Source organism: Xenopus laevis, chromosome 4S (assembly GCF_017654675.1).
Source record: "Xenopus laevis strain J_2021 chromosome 4S, Xenopus_laevis_v10.1, whole genome shotgun sequence".
Taxonomy (NCBI): domain Eukaryota; kingdom Metazoa; phylum Chordata; class Amphibia; order Anura; family Pipidae; genus Xenopus; species Xenopus laevis.
The window spans coordinates 48546100-48572749 of NC_054378.1; the positions used below are offsets into that span (position 1 = coordinate 48546100).

At 38.8% G+C, this 26650-nt stretch overlaps 1 protein-coding gene across 5 annotated transcripts in view; it reads left to right on the forward strand.

Annotated features, from left to right (window-relative positions):
* Positions 1–26650, forward strand: part of zfpm1.S (zinc finger protein, FOG family member 1 S homeolog) — a 95982-nt gene that overhangs the window by 40878 nt on the left and 28454 nt on the right. For 2 of the 5 annotated variants that reach the window (XM_041561206.1, XM_018240464.2), the window contains exons 2-5: positions 318–569; positions 4608–4748; positions 6313–6420; positions 10442–10537. In XM_041561206.1, the coding sequence (XP_041417140.1) occupies positions 4622–4748; positions 6313–6420; positions 10442–10537 (331 nt within the window). In that variant the 5' untranslated portion in view covers positions 318–569; positions 4608–4621. The remainder of the gene's footprint in view (positions 1–317; positions 570–4607; positions 4749–6312; positions 6421–10441; positions 10538–26650) is intronic. The other 3 variants (XM_018240461.2, XM_018240462.2, XM_018240463.2) reach the window with 2 other exon arrangements.

Below are 26650 nucleotides of genomic sequence, written 5' to 3' on the forward strand. Positions count from 1 at the left end.
TCATGCATGTTAATGTATACAAAGATGAATTAAAATCTAAATGATGGATAAAGGGCTGATATAGAAGGGGCTGTGAGAAAGTGGAGAGTGGTGGGGGTTTGTGCCTGTTAAAATGCAATAATTGTCATTGTCGCTTAATGCTTTGAGCTCTGCTGTAAGGGGATTTTGCTCCCCCACATTTTGCTGGGCAGCCTAGTAATTCCATTTTTAAAGCATGAAAAAAGGGAGTTGATGAAATTCCACTATCAGCGACAAACCAATATGCAAAATATCTCTCTGCAAATCAAATAGCTATTATGTTTTCATTTCCATTTCAGCGTATTTGCTTAATGAAGAATAGACAGATCAGTCTGTCTGAGGATGCCTGCGAGAGGTGATAAGTGTGCCCGTCTCCCAGCTATCCCACAGAAGTGACTGCTTCAGACGTAGCCCTTCTCCTTTCCCCCTCCTTCCCCCTACACCTCCTGGCCTTGGCGTCTCATTTCACCCTAACAGCTGCAGTCGTGTTTGTTGTGAGCAGAACAGGCGCTTGGAAGCGTGGGCTAGTGAGTGGTGATCAGTATCCTATGGTATATCAGTCTACTAAATATTGCAGTGCCTTATTTAAGACATCTCTCTCTCTCTCTCTCTCTCTCTCTCTCTCTCTCTCTCTCTCTCTCTCTCTCTCTCTCTCTCTCTCTCTCTCTCTCTCTCTCTCTCTCTCTCTCTCTCTCTCTCTCTCTCTCTCTCTCTCTCTCTCTCTCTCTCTCTCTCTCTCTCTCTCTCTCTCTCTCTCTCTCTCTCTCTCTCTCTCTCTCTCTATTTAGATAGTGCCAACCTAATAAACTTGAAAATATATACATACAAATACTAATCATTACAGAAGAAGGCCCCGCTCAATTCAATTTACATTTTGAAGAATTTGTGAAAAAAAAAAAAAAATCGCTAAGCTATTATTGTTTTCATTGATTATCCTGTCATAGCCTTCAATTCAAATAAAGGTGAATCATGTTAAAAGACACCTGTGATTTTAATGTAATCTTATCTTGAATATGCACAAGGGCGCCATAGGCCAGAACGAATGAATCAGTACTTTGTGACCATGCATGTGATTAACTAAATTGCACAGTACCTGATAATTTCACCTGCACACTTGGGATACCCATACAGTTGGCCTGTGTACGACCATTTACAGGGACTGCCTATCAACAGTATAAAAACTTTTCTCAGATCTACATAAAAGCTACCTTTGAGTTTAGTACCTCTATAAAGTCCGAAAGTGGGTAAAAAAAGTGGGCTTTACTGTGTTGATTTGGTTCCTGGGCCAATCACTAGATCTAATGAATGCCTATGATGGTACCTCAGTCCCCTCCCGATGCTGTCCACCAAGATGGAATTTTCGACCCAGCCCAATAGATTTTCTAATAGATACCTATTAGGCATGGCCTAATGTGTGGATATGGTGCATTGACAAATACTTTTTTCCCTGACCGACTGAATACAGTCAGGCTTCTATAAAGTGGTGCTTGGACAATTTCGAAATTTTAGATCATGTCACCATATTGCCAACCACTTTGCTCATTGTATTGCCAGCTTTCCACTTTTTACAGGACTGTAAGTCCAAGAGTTATAAGATGGAGGGCCATACATTGGAAATTGTTGCTACAGAGATTAAAAATGATTTCATTGGGGCACTGGGATCGAATTCAGAATGTCAAGATCAGGGTGTGAGACATCAGCAGTAGCAGCTGACAAACACAACAAAATGGGAAGAAATTTGGGTCAGATATCACCATTTTTCTTTTTTAATCTTTTTGCTTCTGCCAGAAGACTAAATTCATTACATTGATCTGGGGCCCAAGCGCCAGGCGTTTGATCTCAGATTATTATCAGAGGAGAATTTAAAGTTCTATGAAAAGATCCTTTGTTTCCTACCCAGGGCTCTCGCATTAACCTCCCAAGGCATTTTTTTAAAACATGCTGTTTTCTGGACAGGATTCCAAATGGGGTGAGAAAATATTGCTTTATGTAATGGTGTTTAACCTCTTCCCTGCCCAACGGATGCAAGTTTCTTTATTTGTAACCCATTGTTTTCATTTACTATAAATGTGTTCAATTCAGTCATCTTTTGAAAGCACTTGAGCTGGTGAAAATGAAACCTGTGAGTCACTATCGATTAAGGATGTGCAACTTGCTGCCCAAAGATTGAAAGACATTGTCAACCATCTGGCTGTCAAAGGATTGTGGAAAATGTTGCTCACCAACTACTGGTTGAAAACCCTCTCCACTCAAGTTGAGCTTACTAAGGGCAAAGTTAGCACTTGCTTAGTAGCCCATAGCAACCAATCAGAAATTACTACTCACTGACCTAGAGTGGGTAGTCCACTTATGGACAAGAGGTGGACGCTAGTGATGTGCAGGCTGAACTTAAGCCTCCATTCTTCCCGCCTGCAGCCTTCTTCTGCTCACTTCTGCCTATGCGAGTGCTTTTTTATGTACTTGCACAGGTGCTGTATATAAAGAGGGAGCACACCTGGTTAGGGTTAGGTGCAGGCTGGGGCGCAGCGGGTTAGGGTCGGATGCGGGTCAAGTTTTTCTCAACCCGCACATCACTAGTGGACGATCTTTAGGTTAATTAGCTGCCTAGCCTCAAATCAGGTATTAGATGGTGACCTGGCAACTTACACAGTTGGCTTTAGTTCTCTTTCACTTCTAGGTATGACCTTATTTCTGGTTGTGCCTGGCATTAGAAAACCAGATTTGTCTTCCTTTGTAAGTATTCTGAATAGAAGAATTGGGTAAGCCTTTACAAATGGTACATACATGTATAAAGATACATTTTACTTGTGAGAGAGAGAAAGCGGACCTTGCTCAGCAGAGCTTACAATCTAAAAGGTGCTTGCTATTTTGTAGGCAGCCTTCGAATTGGGTAGGTAAATTTTGCTCTTCCAGGGCTGACCAGATTTTTCAAAACTAGCAAATTTGGAGACATGCTTCACTTTCTCCAAATTTGGAGACATGCTTCACTTTCTCCCAAAGAATTCTAATAGTAAATGCCTACAGGAAATTTGAGCTTGGCGAGAAAAACATGTTTTTATATATTATGTGTGTATGTGTTTAGTTTCCCTGTTGTGTGCAATTTACTTTACTGTGTCCTGTATAGCTGTTTAGATTTGTTATTGTGTTAAGTGATGATCAAAAGTATCTTTACTTTGTGGATGACTCTGCGTTTTATGGATTCAAAATCCTGCTTGAGGTCCAATATATGTTCAAGGCCCAATTGAGCTCATAATTAGTATTTATATATATTGATTTGCTTTTTGAGTCACTTAAACATAATTTCAAAGATATCTACTTTATCTACTTTAAGGCTGCATTATGTAAAAACACATTTTATTTAGCTTAATTTTTTTTTCTCCAATGAACTATGCCAGATTTCATATAGTTTGATCTTCCTCAGCCCAGCTTCAATCCCATTCTGTTAAACTGCAAAAACAGGTCAATGGATCATGTGATCAGAAAGCCGAGGGTTAACATTATCAGACACCCAGAAGCTGTGCAGCCGTGAACGAAGAAATTAGCTTAACGACGTTACATTTACAAGAGGAGAAAAGCGATTTGTTAGCTCCTGATTGTTTCTGGGCATTATCAGCGGCAACTTTAATTGTGCTGGAACTGAAATTAGCAGAATTAGAAAAATTGCCTGTGCCTTGTCTGCTGGTGCCTTTTTCCACGCTTATTGTTGTGTGCTATGTATAGATTATGGGGCCTTTGTTCTTTCTGAGTAAATATACATGCCTGCAGTCAAAGTGCCTCTGAGGTCTTTGGAGGGTTTCTTTTTTTGTCTTGTGTGTGTTTTTTAATTCCAGTTTTTCCACAGAATAATCTCTTCATGTGGTAGGGTTATGGCAATAATAGCACTTGACATTTAAAATATATTGCTCGTTTATTACATCCCTACAGCCACAACTTTTGGTGACTGTGTGTGTATATATATATATATGTATATATATATATATATATATATATATGTGTGTGTGTGTGTTTGTATCGCATGTCTATGGCATATATTGGTCAAAAAAGCGTATTGGTGCTTGTATTGCTGTTACAATATTCATCTATGTTGACCATTATATTATGTATACAGTGGATGCTCTTATCCAAAAACTCATTATCCAGAAAGCTCAGAAATATGGGGATTCCATTTTACCATAGAGTCCTTTTTAAACAAACAACTTTTATTTTGTGGAAGAATTTCTTTTACTCAATAATAATAATAATAATAATAATAATAATAAAACGGTACCTTGTACCTGGTAACTAAACTCCATAAATCCCTGTTGGTGGCAGTAATTGCTGTAAAGACTCCTTGTCCTGAAAACTCTTGTTGGCAGTTAATATATAGCACACAAATCCTGTTGAGGTTCACTTATATTTTTTAATGATGATGTACGTGTTTGATGAAAAATATGTGTTTTGACTAAAATGAATGCCCTCATGTATGTTTAGAAGACTCTGTATAATTTCTGATTAGCTCTTTTCCTAGTTTATCAGTGTTAGTTGAATGTACCATGCTATCTGTAGTTGAGCTTGCTATATTTTAGTTTGTTCCCTTTTTGCCTTTGAAGGTTCCCTTGGAGACATGGAAGGCACAGAAGCAAAGTTTATAGAGGAGCCAAATCATTCTGACAAAGATGGAGCCTACTCAGATCAGGATGGGTCAGTGGATTGTGATTCTCCTAGCCCTGTCAACAGTGACAGCAATGAAGGTATTTACATAAGGTGTTTAGTTACTATAAAGGAAAACTATACCCCCCAAACAATTTAGGTCTCTATAAAAAGATATTGCATAAAGCTGTTTATATATAAAATCCTGCTTCATGTAAATAAACCATTTTCATAATAATATACTTTTTTTAGTAGTTTGTGCCATTGGGTAATCATAAATAGAAAAATGCCATTTTAGAGTTAGAGTTGTAGTATTTCTGGTCAGGTGATCTATATATAGACAGTTTGGTAAGATTCTTTAATATACTACTTAAAGGAAAACTATACCCCCAAAATGAATACTTGAGCAACAGATAGTTTATATCAAATTGAATGACATATTAAAGAATCTTACCAAACTGGAATATATATTTACATAAATATTGCCCTTTTACATCTCTTGCCTTGAACCACCATTTTGTGACTGTATCTGTGCTGTCTCAGAGATCACCTGACCAGAAATACTACAACACTAACTGTAACAGGAAGAAGTGAGGAAGCAAAAGGCAGAACTCTGTCTGTTAATTGGCTCATGTGACCTTACATGTGGTTTGTATGTGTGCACAGTGAATCTTACGATCTCAAGGGGCGGCCCTTATTTTTTAAAATGGCAATTTTCTATTTATGATTGCCCAATGGCACATACTACTAAAAAAGTATATTATTATGATAATGGTTCATTTACATGAAGCAGGGTTTTACACATGTGCTGTTTTACTCAGTATCTTTTAATAGAGACCTACATTGTTTGGGGGGTATAGTTTTCCTTTAATATGATGTAAACTATCTGTTGCTAAAGTGTTCATTTTGGGGGTATAGTTTTCCTTTAACATATTGCTAAAATAGTTTTCTACCTTGTTTCATTCAGTGATTATATTGTATCAAATGACTGATGCATACATGTGCTTTGAACTTTAGTAACTGTCCTGTCTCCCAAGAAGTTGACCAAGGATTTCAATCTTGGTTTTTCAAGTTTCTCATAGAACCTTTACACTTCAAATTGTGAACTCCAAGGGGCGTACAAAGCCTTGAAATCAAATTTGTGCAGTTGCTTAAAGTAGAAGGAAAGTATAAATCACTGTGAGTTGCCCAATACTAGGTGTCCCCCAGTGATTTTAATTTTAATGACGGACCTTCTTTCTATGTGTGGGTGTGTGTGCTGTTTGCATATGCCCAGGGCAAGAAGAAGAGAATTGCTCTGTGGTGCTTGTTGAGAAGAACCCTAGTGATGTATTCTACTAACAGGAGCACCGGCCTGGAGTAATCTATAACTAATAACACTGGGGAATGCATAAAAATTGGCAACCTCCAGTGATTTAAACTTCTCCTTTAAGCCATACCATAGGCTATAAATTCCCAAAACTTATTCTGTACCTTTTGGTTATCACTTCTAGGCGGTTCATGTTGAGGACCAAGCATGTATGGAGTGCGGCCTGAAGCAAGTCTATGAATATTTTTGATATTAAGACAGACCTGGTTAGACATGCAGCTGCCTTCTGTAAAAAAAACTTTTAGTTCAGTGGGTAATAAGTTATAGTCATCACATTTTTTTTAATTTACTTCTAGAAAATGGATGTAATTCTGTGACTCAGTCTTTGGAGCAAGAAAGTGAAGAAGCGGCCTCAAAACCTTCCGTTGAACTTGGTCAGATCACAAAATCTCCCTGTACTTCAGGTATCACGATGCTCCATTGGAAACAAATAAATTCATTGTGTGAGCTAGTGCTACAACTACAGAATCTTTCCATATACACATCAACATGAGATTCCTGTGTGGCTCATGTAGTTGTATCACATGTTACAACCGACTTGGGGAGGGAGCCATCAGCCAATCCAATTTGAAGTCTGACTAAGACTAATTAAGAGCTGTCTAACCTAGCTTTGTTTTATATAAACTATAGTATTCTTTCTGAAGCAAACATGCAACTTTTACCATTGCAGGTCAACGTTACATTATATTTTAATTACTTTGCTACACTTAGGGACACATTTACTTAGGGTCAAATATCAAGGGTTAATTAACCCTCGATATTCGACTGTCATAGTTAAATCCTTCGAACTAATCGGAGGATTTTAATCCATCGATCAAACGATTTTCTTTCTATCACAAATTGGCTAGAAAGCCCATAGGCTAACATTGAGATTCGGTAGGGGGTGGAATGTAGGTGGAAGTAGGGGGTGGATTTTTTTTTTTTAAAGAGACAGTACTTCGACTATCGAATGGTCGAATAGTCGAACGATTTTTAGTTTGAATCGTTCGATTCGAAGGTCGAAGTAGCCAAAAAAAACATTCGAAATTCAAAGTATTTTTTATTCTATTCCTTCACTCGAGCTAAGTAAATGTGCCACTTACAGTTTTTGGTGTTAGTGTTCCTTTAAGAAGGGAAAAGATTTAAAGGGATTATCTATAGAATATAGATATACCATGACCTGGATGAATGAGAATCTTCACAAACATTGAAAGGGAATGTCCTTCCCAAAAAGTTTTTTTTTTTGTCTAATGCAACTTTTCATTACACATCGATTACACATTTATAGTGGTTTTCACGTTGTTTGTAAATGTAATTTCTGTTGATAAAAGATATCTGTTTTGTTGTTTATACTCTCTGCCCTGCAACTGATGTAGCAGAAACAAGCTCTCTTATGCTGTATTCAGTAGCCCCAACCAGCAGTGAGTAGAGTACTGCAGTGGGTTTGGGTAACCTGCGGGTTGCGGATAGAAGTTCCGGTGCAGGTTTAGACACAGGTCGGCGATTTTGCGGGTTGCGGGTCTGGCCGCTGGTCGGGCCGCGGGTCTCAATAGCGATATTTACTCCTTTTTTCTGGCCATGTCTACTTCCGATGACGTCACTTCTGGTTTACAATGACAGCACTTCCTGTTTTACTCATTTTTTTCTGATCACGGCTGCTTCCGATGATGTCACTTCCGGTTTACAATGACAGCACTCCCTGATTCTTGATTGTCAGTGGGTCCGGGTTGCTGATAAGGTACTTGCGGGTCGGCTCGGGTAGCGGGTCCAAGCGGGTAAGAATGCGGGTCCGGGTTGCGGATTGCAGGTTGCGGGCACGGGTCAGTACGGGTCCCAAAAAATGGACCCGTGCAGGACTCTAGCAGTGAGTGCAGAGAAAAGAAAGGGATAAACAAAAAACACTTTCTCTTACATTTACAAATAACTTTAAAACCACTGCCATTTGACTGAATTAATATATAGTACAGTTTCTTAGAATTACATTTCTTACATTGCTTAGAATTACATTTCTTTCGTCTCATTTCTCATTATGTAAAAAATTGTTTTTCAGCACCCCTTTAAAGAAAATATGACAAAAAAGGCCACCATTAAAGGGGCATGATTTAATAGTAGTTTAATTAAAAATCTTTTTATTAAAATTTTTGTTGTGCAACTCATAACAAAAGTCCCTTTCCCCCAAAATCTGCAGATTCACAGTGCAAAGGGAGTTTAATCCGCTTCTAAAGTTCTGTATGCTTTAAGAATCCCCCCACGTTGTCTTCTTAGGAGAAGAAGAGTGAGACAAATGATTCCCACTAAAGACATGACACAAAAGTTTCTGGAAACTGTGGATCAGTATTTGCATGACACAACTTTAGTGAAAAGATTCATTTATGTAATCAAATGGCTAGTTATTTTGGGCCTAGATTTAGATTTTGTATTTAACAGCAGAAAATGGGCAGTCAACCGCACACCTCAACCAATGACTCTATTTTTTTCTCCGACCTTTGTTTTCCCCAGTGCTGTTTCGTTATCACGCAGCCCAAATTGCTAAAAACCTAATTTTCGATATGTACTGGGCCCAAAGTAGGAAATACACAGGGTGGTGACACTGAACTCCTATTGATCTGATGATAATCATGCTCCCAAGGCTGCTATTAATAATTCTGACGTTGGCATTTATGGGTTGTATCGATCTGTGCTGTTTCGGTTATCGTTGCAGGACGGTAGGCAAACATGCACTTTGTGCACTAATCAGCAGCACTGTCATATGCAGATAGCCTTATCGCTCCATCTTTAACCGCAGTTAATGGGGAAAATTATTATCAGCCAGTTGCTAGGAATAAGCAAAGTGGAAAGCTGTGGCCTGACACCTTGTTAACCTTTATGCTGCCACAGGGAACTGAGATGACATTTTTGAGGGCAGACTTAACCATCAAAATGCCAAAGAGAAAACGCAACATGGTTTAGGTTTTATATATTTTAAGGAGGGACTGCTAGTCGCTCCTGTCAACATAACCAAATTCTGAGAGTTGTAGTTCTGCAACAACTCAAGGTCTAAACAAAAAGTGCCAATCCTGGATTTTAAGATCTTATCGGCAAGACATCTTTAACTTTTATCTCAGATTTAGACAAACTGTGTCCTGTTGGACAGCACAGTCAAATGATACACCAGCATAGAGTCGCTATGAATCTGCTTTGCCACAGTGTCTCACGGAATAAACTTTTGCACCACACTCATGTAATGTTTATCTGCATATTGTACAGGTTTTTTTTTTTTTTTTATACAAAGCTCTGCTAGTGATTACAAGAAAAAGCTACTTATAATAACCACCAAACTTTGTTGGTCTCAAACAAATAAAGATGTGTCCTAGCACCCAAAGGAATGTAAAATCTTCGCTCTATTATTATTTCAATAAAATAATAATTTTAATAAATAACATGGAGCATACATGTATTCAATCACCACATGCTTGACGTGCCACTTCCTCAAAAACAAATAGCCTTGTAAATAGGGTAGAACTATACATATAATATATAGTTCTACCCGATTTAATATACTGTATATATATATATATATATATATATATATATATATATATATATATATATATATATATATATATATAAACCATTTTTAATTTTAACCACATTGTTTTTTTAGAAGATCCTCCTTGTCATCTCTACCATGACTCTTTCAGAGCTTAATATGCATAGTTCGTTTGCTAACAGGAGAGAGAACTTCTTTCAGCTTCCTCTGAGATATTGTAAATTTTTAGGGTTGTGGTTGTGTGAGCCACCTTAGAGTCCACTTGAGCAGTACCTCTTGTTGCTGACTGAACTACTCAGGCTTTCAAGCAACGTTTCAGGCTACACAGAGCCTTTTTTCAAGTGTAGCCTGAAACGTTGCTTATCCAGGTCCTGCCAGTGTACTTCAACCAATTGATGCAAGAGGAGTGGAAGGTGGCCATTCAGGGTACTTGCACCAGGACCCACTGATTTGAAGTTTTGTGAGCTGATTCTACCAACCAAGCTTATCAGACAGCTTCCATTTAATTGTCTTATATAAAAATGTATTTCCTGATATTGATACCTGGGTATTATATATAATAGACAATATCAGGAGATAAAATGCTTCACATGTAATAATATGGCATGGGATCAGTTATGCAGAAAGCTCAGAATTTACAGAAAGGCTGTCTTCCATAAACTCCAGTTTCATGTCATGTTTACATAATTTACTTAAGGTACGAAGATCCAAATTATGAAAATATCCCTTATCTGAAAAATCCCAGGTGCCAAGCATTCTGTATAATAGGTTCTATACCTGTATACAGTATATCACTGCATCTACATAATAATAATTTTTATTCATCAAATTCTAGTTTTTATTGCATATGTATATGTTAAGACATTACATAGGTGTTTTTTTTTTAAAAAAAAAAATGTTTTTATTTATTTTTTTAGAGGGGGAGTTAAGAGAAGATGAAGAAAACATTCAGGAGTCTAGAAGCCCATCCAGTACTGAAGATGCTGAAGAACCACAAATATGGAATGGGCCAGGTATGTTTCGTAAGTCATTCAGGCCATGAATTAAATGAGTGATGCAGACCCATAAGGAAGCAAAATTGTCTTTTGCAGGACTGATGCACATAACTTCTAAAACATTATATATAATACATCATTTACCATGCATGTACCTGGCACCAAATGTGTCTTTGCTGGTAGCAGTTACAGGGCTCCTAATATTATTTTGCTAATTTTTGCTCCAAAGTTCCCAAGGAAGGGGATTACTTGTGATTGCATGTACTTACATGTGAATTTGTTTTGTATTTGTTTGTATGTAGTTATTTGTAGTGGGTCCGAAGTGTGTGCTGCCCTTACATTGTAGTTGCAAGGTGCACATGTTAGCAATTTAATTTCTGTCAGGTTCAGATCTTTACACACTATACCAGAGGTACAAACCTTTTTTGTGGAAAATAACAGAGAAAGGTTTGTTGTGTACACTTTGCCCTCTTTTAGTAAATGAGCCCTTATGAGTTAAAAAAAATCTGAACAAATTGTATATTTTTGGGATGAAAATGAGCAAAACTAGGCCACATATATCCGATTATCTGTAGACTTTGTACTGAGAACAAGCCCTTGGGCAGCTGTATTAATGTACTGAACCAGCAATCTCCTTGAAGACGTTAACACTCCAACTGCTGGTTTATTTTTTTTAATAAACTGCTTCCATGTTGCTGATTCTTCTGCTATTCTTTATCCTCCAATGTACGTGGAGGGATGCAGTTACTAAACAACACTGGAATGTGCTGGAATTTTATGAGATAACATAAACAGGAAGTAATCTGTAAGATAGGAAATAGGTGGCACGTACACATAGAGATGCAGCATACACACTGTAAATATGTGCTCATTCATTTTTTGTTGGGTGGGATTAAAACAAACTCTTGCTATAAAGTTATAATTAGTTATCCACTTTCATATTGTGTTTTGATTATACGTGGGAAATTACTGTTGACATTAAAATAACTCCCTATGTTTTATTTAATCTGTTTGGTAATGAAGACTATTTTAGGGTGCTGGAAATTGTAAATATTCTTATTTTCCTCTTTATTCGGGGCCCAACCATACTTTTCCTGCCTAGAGCTCAACTCATTTTTTAATGCCAGCCCTGTGTTTCATCATTGCTCTAAGGATCATTTGCTTAGTTCTGCGTGTTCCCCTTGTTCTGGTTCACAGTTTTTCTTGCTTTAGCTACCTAAAGTGTGTAGTTAGTTACCTGTAGTGTGCAGTTCAACAGACCTCTTCTGCCTTCAGTCATTTGTGTTTGCCAAAGAATTGGTGTTGATTTCCCCTGGCGGTGATCATGAAAAATCTGCGTCTTAATGACTTACCAGGAAGTAGTGTTGTAGTTACTTACTACTAGTGTTACTCAACTACTTAGTCAAGTCTATGTCAGTGGATGGCTGCATCCTAGCCTAGATTCTATAGTAGTGCTAGGCATTATGGGGTATATTTATCAAAAAGTGAAGTTAGAGATTGCCACAGTCCTCTAGAGTGAAATTCCGCCACTCTCCATTCATTTCTATGAGATGAGTATTTAATCAATGGGTGAAAGTGAAAGTTCATCCTTTGATAAATACACCTTTAAAAAATCCCATAGAAATGAATGGAGAGTGGCAGAATTTCACTCTAGAGGACTGTGGCAATCTGTAACTTCACTTTTTGATAAATATACCCCTATGTGTCTTTTTTGCAGCACATTCCTATCCTCCAAAGGTAAGTTATTGAGAGCTCAGTGCCACAGTGCGTGATCCACAAGAATAGTGACCCCAGGTGTATAGCAACAGTGAGAATGTCTGCATGCATTCAGTGTGGAGAAACAGTGTCATTGCATGTCAATAAATAAAATACTAAATGCCATGTATACTGCCCATACTAGTCTGCTGTTCTGCACTAGTACTTCAGTAGCCTTGTGTCATTGGTTTACCATGTGTTTAAGAATAAGTGATAACCAACATATTTATATCTCTGTAGCACAACTTATTAATGATTCATTTATCTTCCATACCATTGTGTTGCTCCATATGGCTGTAAAGGGTAAGGAAGTGACTTATCCTCTACCGAGTCAGGGAGGATTAGAGGAGCCCTTAGATAGCGATTATTACATCCTCAAATGGGGGCTGTAATAGATTATAATAAAAGTAGTGTAGTAGCACAAGTAGTCATGTGGCTCAAGAATTGCACATTCCACTGTCTATAAGTTCCTTCTATCACTTTTAATAGTAAACTATGTAGGATCACTTATTTCTGGGTAAGGTGGGTACCATTAAAGAAGGCCACCTCCATTTTCACATACGTAACACAAAAAAACATGTAAAATGTTTAATTTAGAAAGAAATAGAGATACGCAAGAAAAAAAGAAGTAAGATGAGTAATAAACATAAGTGATAAATCACTATTGCATCAAAGACATCAAAGTGAACCATTCACCCTATTACATAGAAATCTATACATATACATGTGCTTGTTACGTATGTTTAATAATGTTCAGAATGCAAGGTTCAGTTCGGAATTTAAAAAAATATTTATGTATGTATTTATTTTTCAGAATTCAGTAAAAGTTTAATATCAGGGAAAGCTAGCTGTCACTAATTCTGTAAGGACTTATTGCCACGTCTAATAGAAGTTTACCCTTGCCTTAGTGAATATAATCTAGTTACCTGTGTCACTGGAGCACCCCTCTGTACTCTACAGATTACTGACCTCACACATACAAAGTTCATTCTTTAGGTTTGTAAGTGCATGGTTAGATTAGCTAATCACACAGCTTGATTAATTGCTGATGTAAGATGCATTGTTGCAGATATGTCTTTTCAGTAAAGACTTTAAAGAGGTCTAATGAGCTAATGAAATAAAGCAGCACATGCATACTGTGCATTGTAATAATGATGGTTTCAATACAAAAAACTGTTCAATAAATGTAATCTTAAACTGGAGCAGCTGAATTGTCTCAGCATATAGCTGATCCATATTGATAAGAGCCAGCTGATGAATTTACTGAAAATATCATATAGACATCAGTTCTGCTTTCCTCTATTCACTCATCAGCCGGTAAAACTGTATGTGCCGAGAAAGAAGTGATTAGTCAGAATATTGGTTCCTGTAATATTGCTATCACTAGGGATGGGCGAATTTTTTCACCTTGTTTCGCCGCGGAAATGACTCATAGACTTTTTTTTTTGACGCCCATAGACTTTAATGGGCTTTGGCGACATTTTGCCGGCGGCAAATTTTTGGAGAAACGAAACTGGTCAAATTCACCCATCCCTAGCTATCACAACAGTGTTGTCTGCTAGAGAAAGTGTCATACATGCATCTTGTCTCACTTACCTCAATGGTATAGGCTGCGCCCAGTCCCCTTTGCCAACATAGCCCTTACATATACTTGAAAGCATCTCTCTGCTTTCACTTGTTGAGTACGGGTGTTTTTTTGTTTTTGTTTTTTTTTTAAAGGCATGTATTTATAAACTAGGTTAACTGAATTTTACAGTGCAATTTAATAGCAATATTTTAGTTTACATAAGCTTTTGGGTCAGGGTTGCCAGGTCTAATTTTCAAAACCAGCCAAAGTCAGCTACAAAACCAGCCCAAAACTAACCAAGAGGCACTTCAAAAGTAGCCCAAAAATAGCACAATATGTGCAGTGAAAAGAAACTGTAAAAAATAAATGAATATATGAGAAAATACGCCTTTTTCAAATCTTCACTATTTCCCATATTTTTCCATGAAGCAAAACGGGACAGATTCGCCCGTCACCAGGGGAGTAACTACAGAGGGGGGCCCAGGAGGTAATATAAGATCTTAATACATATACAATTTCAATAAATCTTGGTAAAACAGGTCAACCTCTAGACATTTTGGTGGCCCCAAAATTGTCTGAAATTGAGGAAAGTCACCAGAAAATGTGAGTATGCTTAAGAGTGACGGGAGACTGAGGTACAGAGCCCAAAATCTGGTAACTCCGAACTTCTACACAAGTTAGTCTCCATGCATGCTGGGCATTGTAGTTTTACATTAAACATGGCAGTCATCAAATTGTTAAACTACGTTACCCAACATGCATTAGGAGACACAGGCTTGGCACATTAGGGCAAGAAAAAACTTTGGCTGGTTTCCAAACTACAAACCAGCTAAACGCCCAATAAGTAGCCCAAATCTGTACCATGGCAAGTTTGTACTTTCAAAATCCGCCTGAGCTTTAAATTAATAACCCAATTAGACTGGAAAACCGCCAACCTGGCAACCCTGTTTTGGGTGTATAGGTGCCACTCTCTGACGTCAAAGTGCGCTGATTGTGCGTCCTCGTCCGCGGGGGGGCAGCGGGAGCATTGTGGTTGCCTGGGGCGCCCTGCCGGCATTGCTATATACACTCAGGAGCAGTCACATGGTTCTGCAAGACACACTGGTCCTTCCCACTCCTATAGAGAGACAAATGTTAGAACTATTATAAGTGAGTCGCCCAAGAACTTTGATGACTTGGGACTTATTTCAGTCATTGGAACCACTCTAGTACCCTCTATTCATAATATTATTATTATTATTATTAACATGTATTTATATAGCGCCAACATATTGCATAGCACTGTAAAGTAAATGTAATATATTACGATATACTATTTAGGCGACCTTTTTAAAATAATATAATTGCAAAATGCATTGCATTTTTTTCAGTAATTGATCAGGATCTCAAAGGGCAGTGTCAACGACAGTGATAACTATGTAGAGCCTTTTCACGTCAGTCCAAATGAACCATTCATTGTAGTTAAACCCCCCGTTCCTGTGGTGTGTTCCAGACGGACATCTCACTGCCCCTAAAACTTTTTTCTCCATCCTTAGCATCCTTTCTGTAAGAGATATTTCCCTATCGGCTGCCTCCAGCATGGCTCTATTCTAGTAATTGGAATGATATTAATTTCTATGTGGCTGGGAGTGGATGGCAGTGCCTGTGATGAAGTGATGATAGGGTGATCTGCTCACACATACACTTCTGATAGTCTTTCTATCAGCTTCCCTGCAGACCTCGCACTTATCAGGGACAGCTCTAGTAAAAGGGGAGAAGAGAAAAAATTATGGAGACATAATATTTCTTCATTATTATTTATTTTTATCAGCAGTATCCTCTGTACGTCAGCAGTGGCAGATGCAATGTTCAGTAACGTTTCAAGGAAGACATAGAATTTACCACTGTTTTATCTTGAGAAATTAACATTTAACCATTTTACTTAAGGGAGCTTAAACCTGTGGCCCTGTTGCTTGTAGCGGTGAAATGCCAGTATGTATGTTTGGAAATGTAGATCACTGAAGCCACATATCCAACACAATAAATCGATATATAGTTTTGCATTTAGTTGTTTAGTGAAACATAACTGCACCCATTAGCCTACACATAAAGGCATATTTATTATCATTTTATTTCATATGGATAGGAGCTGCCATACTTTTACTTAGCGTGGTATAATAAAATCTTATCCATGGAAACCATGCCTCGGTTGACTTGGTTATTATAAAAGAGAAGAGTGCTTGACTTCAGTAAGTAATTATAATTTTTTTATTCAGCAAGGAAAGCTTCATAGCTTTCAGAATGCATTTTTACATAGTATAATATTCTGAAGAGGTTTTATTACGTTTTAATGCAAAAAAAGGTTTGTTGCATAGCTGTTCCAATTTATTCAAATTAATGATTTTTCCATTTTTGTGAGACGTTTAGAATTTGTAGTGCTTTTGTGTTGCTGCCTATGGGAAAATTAGCTATTTGACAAAGAAGGTGAAAAAGTATTAGTGCAAGTTGTCCAGATTTGTTTATACAGGTATAGGATCCCTTATCCGGAAACCCGATATCCAGAAAGCTCCCATAGACTCCATTTTATCCAAATAATCCAAATTTTTTAAAAATGATTTCCTTTTTCTCTGTTATAATAAAACTGTAGCTTGTACTTGATCCAAACTAAGATATAATTAACCCTTATTGGAACCAAAACCAGCCTATTGGGTTTATTTAATTTTTAAATGATTTATAGTAGACTTAAGGCATGAAGACCCAAATACAGAAGATCCATTATCCGGAAAACCCCAGGTCCTGAGCATTCTGGATAACCGGTACCATACCTGTATTAGAAATATATTTAAATGACATATAGGGTAACTCAACGGCTTTAAATATTCATTTCTTTCCCCAGCTTCCAATCAAACCATCAAAAATAAACTTTTTTTTAGAGGGGAGGAGAAAGAATGATATACGGATGATGCCACAATGGAAAATACTTGGCCTTAATAAATAGCATAACAACAACTGAATATTCCATTGTATTTATGCTTGATGAAGAATTAAATGGAAAACAAATGTTGCTAGCTTCAAAGAAAAACAATGAAAAAAAGCTCAATTGCCCTGTGATCATGCAACTATGTGATCTCCACTAACCCCTCACCCTCCACCCCAAGCTATGAACTACAACTCCTGGAATGAATAGGGGTGCAGAGGAGAGTGTACGTAAGTCAAGTGTGGTAGACAAGACTGTTGCACTTACGTTCTTTACAGTCCATAACATATTTGAATTGTTAAAGGAAAGAAAGCCAGGCACCCCCCCTCACAGTCCACACATAAGACCCTAAGGCCTCTGCCTCAAGTTATTGAATGCCTTCATTCAAAGTGTAAAGCATGAACACTAATACACTTCACTAGACAAGCTTTTTTTCCCTACCCCAGCTCTGTTGGTTTTCCTCTGCAGAAGGAAACAGGGGTTTTGTTGGCAAGCAGAGGATTGCCTTACAAAAACCCTTTTGGAGATATGTTAACAGCCTGCCCCCACCATTGTCTCCCCCTGCACTCCTGCCTTGCAGTGAGCCCGTGCTGAATAATTTAGTCTGTGATCGCTATCGCAATCCCATAGTGTGCTGTCCAGGAGAAGGCACTGGATCCCTTCTGTTTGCGCTGCACAGCTTGTAAAACATGCTAAGGAGCTCTGAAAATGGCTTCTTGGGTGACATTTGTAGGCAGAGCATTAGGTACCACAGCAACTCAAAAATGTGCCTTAACTCTTTTCTAAAAGCAATATTTACATACTGTCTGTTCCGTTTTAGGGCAATTACACACAGTGCTATTTGTTGCCTGTGATTTGGAGTGGCCGTAGACAAGAGAAATTGTCTTCGCTAAGGCACTCAAATGTATGAAAAGCTATTCTTAAGTGATTAATCAATTTGAGTGTTTGTTATTATTACAGACAATTCTTTGTATTGTCTATGGCCGGGTATAGTCTGGCATTTAGTAGCTGTGACAAATAGCACAGTGTTATTGTCTTAAAAAAAGGTATTTTTTTCTGTTTCTCATACTTTTCTGTACTCATACTTTTCTGTGGTCAAATCTGCCAATTTATCCCTCAGCTAGATCAAAGCAGACTGTGTGGGCATAAATATGGTACTATATGTGCATGGCTGTCTTTACAATATGGTCAGTGATTACACACTAACCATAGTAAGATCCAGATATCTGAGCCGGCATTAGAACCGACAGCAGCAGACTACAAAGATGCAGTTGTATGGTGGTCACACAAAATTTTCAGTTCAAAGGGGTTTCCATGAGCTTTGTTATTGGCATTAACATGTCAGTGAATTGATTTCTAGATCTGGTCAGAGCAGGAACCAACTAGGGATTTTGATAAAGCAAAAACCGTGTTTACCTGCACACTAATGAATGTTAATCCAGTTTGGTCAATTGCCAGACAATATCAGCTTTTGTGTTCCAGTTTAAAAAATATTTTTATTCCAATGTGTTTTATGATATATATTCTGAACTAGCAGGCAAATTGCGCTGCGTCATGATTTCACATAATAAACTCTTGTATCTACTGCTTGTGTTATTTTTATTTAACATTGATTACTGAGCACTATAAAATGTTTTGTTCTCCACATTTCCGAGCTTTTGGTTTAAAGCTGATGGTACACATAGCAGGAATGGGTATTAGCCTATGATCAATGAAACACGTGATGCTTCTTTTGCTGGCATATTTCAGCTGGCAGAGAAGCATTCCATACAATGTGAAAAGTAATTATGCCTTTGTTATATCGTTTGGATTTGGTCCTGCTAGGACCAGGAATTGGGCTAATCAGAATCCTGCAGAAAAAGGCTTGAATCTGGCTGAATCTGAAACTGAGGTTCAGTGCATTACTTGGCTAAGGCATGTAAGTTATTAATATTATATAGCTGTGTGTTTTCTTTTGTTTGTTTGTAAACTGATCCAAATAGTTTCTATCCTGATTTAACCTTTGTTAAAAGCACAAAGGTTATTCAAGTGCACTCCAAAGATACCTAAAGTACATGTGAAGCGGAATAGAAAAACAACTGATCCAGTTAAAATTGCTTGATATATAGAAAAAGATAGCAATCGATAGGTCAATGCACATTTCCTGGCCCCACATTTTATTGGTTGTTTATTCTTTGTAAGTACATACATTTTCAAAAACAGGTTACAGGTTTTTGATAATACTGTTACTAAGCCACCACAACATGACTTCTGGTAATATTTTCATGGGCTGGTAACTCCCTTCTTGGGAAAAGTTTCTCTTCAACAAAGTCTTGGGGGCAAATTCACTAAAGGGCGAATTTTCACCTGCAAAGGCTTCGCCAGACTTCACACCACTTCGACAGGTGCAAATTCACGACCAATACACAAATTGACTAAAATGCGAAGTTGTGTCTCTGCAGCCGAACGCTGCGCTAATTCAGCGCGTGCATTTCATATCGAACTTTCAAATGCTTGAAGTGGCCACTTATTATTACAAATGTCCAAGGCAAAAAGAGATCCTCTAATGTCCTAGACATGAGCCCACCCTTAAAACAAATGTGGCATGCCCCTCAAATTGGTAAAAAAAAATTGTTAACACAAACATATTTAATAGTTAGAACTTTGGAAGGCAATGCCGCTTCAAAATATGAAAAAAAGCCAGCCTTTTTTTACAACTTTTATGATTTTTCAGCATACATGATATGATGTCACTGATATTTGATTGAGGAGGATGTAGCTTCATCTTAGCAGTTTGCTATGTCTAAGGTGGCAAAGGAAACTCTGGTGAAAGAGGTAACGGTCTGTAAAATTCTCACTTTAGGGGAGTAATGATCATTCGCCTGAGTGAAAATTCACCTGGTGAAAGGGTGTGAAACTGCGCTGGAAGGTCACTTTCGCTAGCGAATTGTCATCTACACCTATTAGTAAATTGACAATGTCCCTGCATATGAACTTATCTGGTGAATATTCTCCAGCCATGACAACTTTGCCCGTTATTAAATCTGCCCCTTGGTGTCTGGCTTTATCCTCTTCTGCTATAGCTGTTAAATATTGGGTAGAACGTATACAAATAATTTAAAAATACTGTACTTTTTGCAATAGCCGTATTCACATAATGCCATGTTCTATCACCCTTTATACATCAAAAAAATCTTATTTGGATTCCTCAATGCTTTAATGCAGCAATTCTTCAAATTTATGTATGCATTAATGCAGGTATTCTAAATTCCAATTTAAGCAAGACGTTGCTTGATTTTTTTTGAGAGCTTTTATTCAAGGCTTTCCTAGAGTGTAGCAGATTTAAGATAGTACAGCATTCAGTTTCTGCTTGGCATTGCTGGATGCTGAACATGTGTGGTCACCGGATTAAAAATTCTGTTTTAGCTTTACAAAGGGCAACAGTGCAAATAATTGCTAGCATCTGGCACAAATGCAGTTAATATGATCCAAACATTTATTGGAAGAGCTAGGGCAACAAGTGAGACTTGAGCAAAGGAGAAAAAAAATAAAGGGAGGCTTTTTTTTTTTTTTTTTTTTTTTAAATTATGTAAAATCTGGGGAAATGTAAAATCATGGTAATGTGTGAGGGAAAACTTAAAATCAGGGCATGTAAAATTGAGGTTTCATTGTATTTTTTTCATTGATATAGCTCTGCATGAAGAGAATTTTTTGTTGGGCCTAAGCTAAGCTCTGCAGATAAATCTGATTGTTATTAATGCATAGTGGAATTGTCATATGGGAAAAATAGCAACTTAATGCTTATGTACGTATATGTGAGGAAGGGAAAAATAGCAACTTAATGCTTATGTACGTATATGTGAGGAAGGGAAAAATAGCAACTTAATGGTTATGTATGTATATGTGAAATTGTGTCTGTTTTTATAGGTGGAAATACATTGCTGTAAAAACTGAGAAATTATGTAAAATTGCTTTAGATTATAATTAGTGTGAATGAATATCGAACACTATCCTCCACTTTTACAATCAATAATTGCTTAAAGGAAACCTATACCCCCCAAACAATGTAGGTCTCAATAGAAATATATTGCATAAAACCTTGCTTCATGTCAATAAACCATTTTCATAATAATATACTTTTTTTAGTAGTATGTGCCATTGGATAATCATAAATAGAAAACAGCCATTTTAAAAAATAAGGGCCGCCCCCTGAGATCGTAGGATTCACTGTGCACACGTACAAACCACATGTAAGGTCACATGAGCCAATTAACAGACAGAGTTCTGTCTTTTGCTTCCATACTTCTTCCTGTTACAGTTAGAGTTGAAGTATTTCTGGTCAGGTGATCTCTGAGGCAACACACAGACCATCATGAAATGGTGGTTCAAGGCAAGAGATGTAAAAGGGCAATATTTACTTAAATATATATTCCTGTTTCTTTAATATGCCACTTAATTTGATATAAACTATATGTTGCTCAAGTATTCATTTTGGGGGTATAGTTTTCCTTTAAGTATGCTAGGAAGCCAGCAATCCTCGTATGAAACATTTGAGATCATTCATAAGGTTTTTCATCTGATTAAAGGATGTACGTGGGGTGCACCATTTAATAGTGAAAGAATAGCACTGGTTGCTTTTTAATTAGTACAGGAACAAGCATTCCAAACTAGCATTACTTGTGCAGTAGTCCATGGAAAACATCCTTTGGGTCAAAATCCTATGGGTGAAATGACCTATCAAGACCTTCCAGACACTACCTGTCCTTTAATCTTGTATTCATAGACCAGAACAGACATACACAAGAACAGTGCAAGCTTTCTCATACAGAAGTGACAATAGGTAGTGGGCATTCAGGGCAATATTTCAGGATATATCTCTGGAGCTAGGGCTAATTATAGGGTGCCAGATATTTTGTCTCCTGATATTTTTCTGTCCTCTGTGCCCTAGAGTAAAGGCAGTCGAAAAAGGGGCCCAGAAGCACAAATGGGCCATTTATCATACAGCTGGAATCCTTCACCCCTGTGTGTTTTTATCAAAGATCCTGCTTACATGACTAATGTTGCCTGAGAACAGGCTGGCAGTGCCAATGTCTCGCCCAGCTCCAATTCCTTAAGAATGAAGTCTGTTGTTCTGCAAAACATGTTTCTAAAAACTCCCAGAAGCGAAAGGAGGGGAGAGGAACAAACTTCCAGCCAAAAACAACGGGGTCGCTTGAGCTAAAGGTACTCCAGTTACAGGGTACCAGAAGGAGCCTTTTGCTGGGGCTAATCATGAGTTGTTTTTGGTCATAAAGTATTTGATCAGAGTTCATTATGTGTATAAACCCTACATATATGTCATATCTTACAATTTAACATTTAAGCTATAAAAGTAGATCCCAGTCTAATGTAAAGGTTTATTGCTCTTTCATAGAAAAGATCAAGCCTCTAGAAACTAGATTACTGTTACTGCACTCAAATTAACAAGCACGGGTATCAAATTGTTTTTGCCCATCTCTTTGTTGGGAAATAGGTAGGTGTGTTATATTGCCCCACGGTGCTGAATGGTTAACAAACTATATTCTTTTAAATCCAACTTGTATTATTTTTAGAAATATTCACTCCTATATCCAGTCATTTACTAAATAATGTCACGTTCACCTAAGTTGTAAGTATACAGCTGCAGATGGAGCCCTGGCTATGCCAAATTACTTCTCAAGGTTTTATTTGTTTCAAAAACCTGTTAAAATCTTTTTGAATACATATAAAAGAAGACTTCATATTATTTTGACCAAATTTAAATAAATTAGGAATCCATCTTTGAAAAAGGAAGCCTGTGGGATATTTTGAGAAATCATTTGGAATATCCAGGGCAGCTTATTTATTTATTTATTTATTACACATAGGGCCCTTATATAGGTCTGGATCTACTATCTGCAATGCTTGGGGCCTAGGGTTTTCCAGGAAAGCAGTCTTTCTCTAATTTGGGTCACCATACCTTAAAGCTATTAAATTAATATAAACATAAAAAATCAATAGGATTGTATTGTCACCAACACGTAATTATGCTAGCTTTTTCACCAAAAAATAAAGTAGTTTATTGCTCTTGGTACCTGTACTTGAAAGATCACCAGGAATTCCTCTTGTGTGAGGCTACCCTGAGTTGTAATGTTGCTAAAATAATACCCTTTAGATGAATTTTGAAACTGTGTTTAAAAAAAATACACTCATGTCTGCAAATCAAATGTTATTTGCCATATTTTATAGTAATCTCTCCACTGGGTGCTAAGAAGTATAGTTAGCAGGTGCTATATATATTCAAAGAATATACAATTAACGTCTACTGTATCTTGTTTGTATACACATGCAAGAAAATATAAAAACTCATTTTAAACAGGATTTCCCAAGCCACCCATGGCAGCATATCACCAACATGAGTATTCCCCGCCCCTCAGGTCACTGGACAGGAAAGGGTTAACTCCCAACCCTATAACATCCGCTCTGCACCGCCCCCACCTTGTCTTTTTCCTGTCCAGGTCACGTGTGTAGCTTACCGCTTCCAGGGTCTCTCTGCTCTCTCTCTGCCCTGATGCCTCCCATATGCTCCCCGGAGGGGATCGCGGTGGAGAAGGACCAATGGCTGGGTCAAATTCCACCTATCAGGCCCACAGTTAAATACTGGCCGTGTTGTTTGGTGGCGAAGTGCGGATCCTCTGAAAACCGCTTCTAACAGACGCAGGAAGTACGTCATTTTCCTCCCAGAGCCAGGCGTTCTTGCGTTCCACCGGCCGGATGTACGCGTCATTTCCGGTCGCGCGTCAGTTTGGTCGCGCGTCATTCCGGTCGCGCGTTATTTCTGGAGCGACGGACGCGTGCGCCGGCGTCTGACGTCACGACGCGCGACGGAATTGGAAGTGAAGCGTGGTGTGTTGGTGAGCATGGAGGAACTTAAATTCTCTATTTTTGGACGCAAGGGTGCTTACTATTGCCTGTCTCATAGGTTACAGACAACATGGATCAGTCTGGCTCTGGGAGAGGAGTGCAGCCAAAAGTTTCTAGGTAAGCAAACGATAACGGAGTTATTGTTGGGGAAAGAGTGGAGGCTAATGGTGCTTGTTTCTTTCCTATTAGCCTCTCTGCCTCTACTGAAGCACAGAAGGTGGAAAGTCAACAAGCAAGAAAGCAGTCGGTGGCGGAGCAACCCTTAACGGCTGAGCCTCAAACTTCTACAGCACCCCAATTGGATGCCTTAGTGTCCCTAATTAAGCAAGCAGTGGTGCAGGGGGTGCAGGAAGCATCCTCTTCAAGCAGGAGGCCTAAGAGGTCTCGGGAAATGCTGTATGAGTCCCTTTCGGACATTTCAGAAGACGAATATTATGATCCGGCGGATGATCAGTCGGATTTATCAGAAGAAGGTGAAATTTTTTCTGAGGATGAGTCTGCCTTTGATGCCTCCACAGTAGAGAGTCTGGTAAAGGCAGTTAGGAAGTCATTAAGCTTAACGGAAGAGACACCAAAGAGTTCTTCTGCAGACAAGTTGTTTCCGTCTGTGAAAAAGCGTTCCTCTACCTTTCCGGTTCATGGCTCAATTAAGGAGCTAATTAGCTCAGAGTGGAAGAAAACGGAAAAGAGAGTGGTTATTCAAGGTAAATTTGCAAAGAAATACCCTGTGGATGAGCCTAATGCAAAGTTGTGGGATAATCCACCTAAAGTTGATGCGGCAGTGGTTCGATTGGCTCGGAAAACTACCCTTCCGGTTGACGATGCGGGTGCGTTTAGAGATCCGATGGAAAAGCGGATGGAATTGGATCTGAAGAAGGCGTTTGTCTCTGCCGGGGCATCTTGCAGGCCTGCAGTTGCACTAACTTCAACCTCTAGGGCGATGAAGATCTGGGTAAACAATCTAGAAGATGCCATTTCTTCAAATGTCAAAAGATCAGTCTTGCGAGAGATGTTGTCTGATCTAAAAATAGCTACTGATTTCATGGCAGAAGCTTCCATCGAATTTAGTCAGGTTGGCAGCGAGGTCAATGGCTCTTTCAGTAGCATCAAGGAGAGCACTATGGCTGAAGTCCTGGTCAGCAGACACTGCCTCTAAAGCCAATTTGTGTCAGTTGCCTTTCGAAGGAGACAGATTGTTCGGTGAGAGTCTGGATTCAATTATTAAAAAGGTGTCTGTTGGGAAAAGTGTTTTTCTTCCACAAGAGAGGAAATTCAGACGTCATGGGCCAAGAGCTGAATCACCTAAGAATAGGAATTTTCGTAACTCAAGGCAGTACAGACCTGGGAGGTCTCAAGGCAGACAGTCTCCATGGAGATCTTCTAGAGGGGAGCCACGACAACCGGCAAAAAAGGCAACTGGGTTCGGCTCCTCCTCACACAGAACACAATGAGATCAGGCCGGCTCGAACCTGTGCAGTAGGAGCGCGTTTAGCACTCTTCAAGGAGGTTTGGGCCGAGAATATTCGGGATCGTTGGGTTTTAGAGATTATAAGAGAAGGTTACCATCTCGAATTCTCCAGGATCCCAAGATACGATGTGTATCGAGTTTCTTTGGTGCCGAAGGTTCAAGGTGCAAAGGAAATAGTCCAAGAATATATGGATCAGTTGCTAGAAACCGGTGCTGTAGAACCAGTACCCCGGGAGCAACGGAGGAGAGGGTTTTACTCCAAACTCTTTCTAGTAAAAAAATCCTCAGGGGCCTTCAGACCAGTTCTAGATCTTCGTCCACTAAATCAATTTATACGTTGCAGAAAATTCAAGATGGAGTCCCTGACATCCATAATTGCAGCAATTCCGCCTCGAGCATGGTTGGTAAATCTGGATCTCAAAGACGCGTACTTTCATGTTCCAGTGTATGGTCCACACAGAAGATACCTGCGGTTTGTGTTTCAGGAACAACACGTGCAGTTCACTTGCCTTCCGTTTGGCCTGTCCACGTCTCCAAGGACTTTTTCAAAGGTCTTAGTAACAGTAATAGCTTTCCTGAGAGTGAAGGGGGTCCCAGCCTTCCATTATCTGGACGATATACTTCTGGTGTCCAACTCAGAAGAAGAAGCTGTAAAAAACAGAGACAAAGCGATTGGAATTCTGCAACTCTTCGGCTGGGTGATAAACTGGCAGAAGAGTCATCTGGTGCCAACTCAGAAGATAATTTTCTTAGGAGCCAGCTTGGACACTCTTCAAGGGATAGTGTCTCTTCCAGATCAGAAGGTCTCATACATCATGGACCGAGTGAGATCCTTTCAACAGCTCACCAGAGTGTCAGTCAAGGATTGCATGTCAATTCTGGGTCTATTTTCCTCCACCATTCAGATGGTACGTTGGGCAAGATGGCACATGAGACCCCTTCAAATATTTTTTCTGGGTTCAGGGTCAACCAATCCCATAAATCTGAAGAGACTTCTTCATATTCCAAGTCAGGTGATGGCGAGCCTAGACTGGTGGTTGATCCCGAGAAATCTAACCAGAGGAATGCCGTTGACAGAACCAGACTACGTCACAATTACAACAGACGCCTCTCAAACAGGCTGGGGAGCCATGTTAGACGATCTGTCAGCTCAAGGGCAGTGGGAAGTCTCTCATCTTCCTTCCAATGTATTGGAGTTGAGGGCAATAAGGATGGCTCTATTGGCCTTCTCGGAGAGGATAACACACAGGTGGGTGAAAATCCGTTCAGACAATGCCACGGCGGTGGCATATGTACACAGACAAGGAGGCACCAAGAGTGTGCGGTTGATACAAGAGCTGTCAACTATCATGTCATGGGCAGAATCAAACCTAACAGGTTTAGTAGCCTTTTTTGTACCAGGCAAAATGAATGTGCAGGCGGATTTCCTAAGCAGAAATTCCTTGGAGCCAGGAGAATGGTCCCTGAATCCCGTTGTGTTCCAGT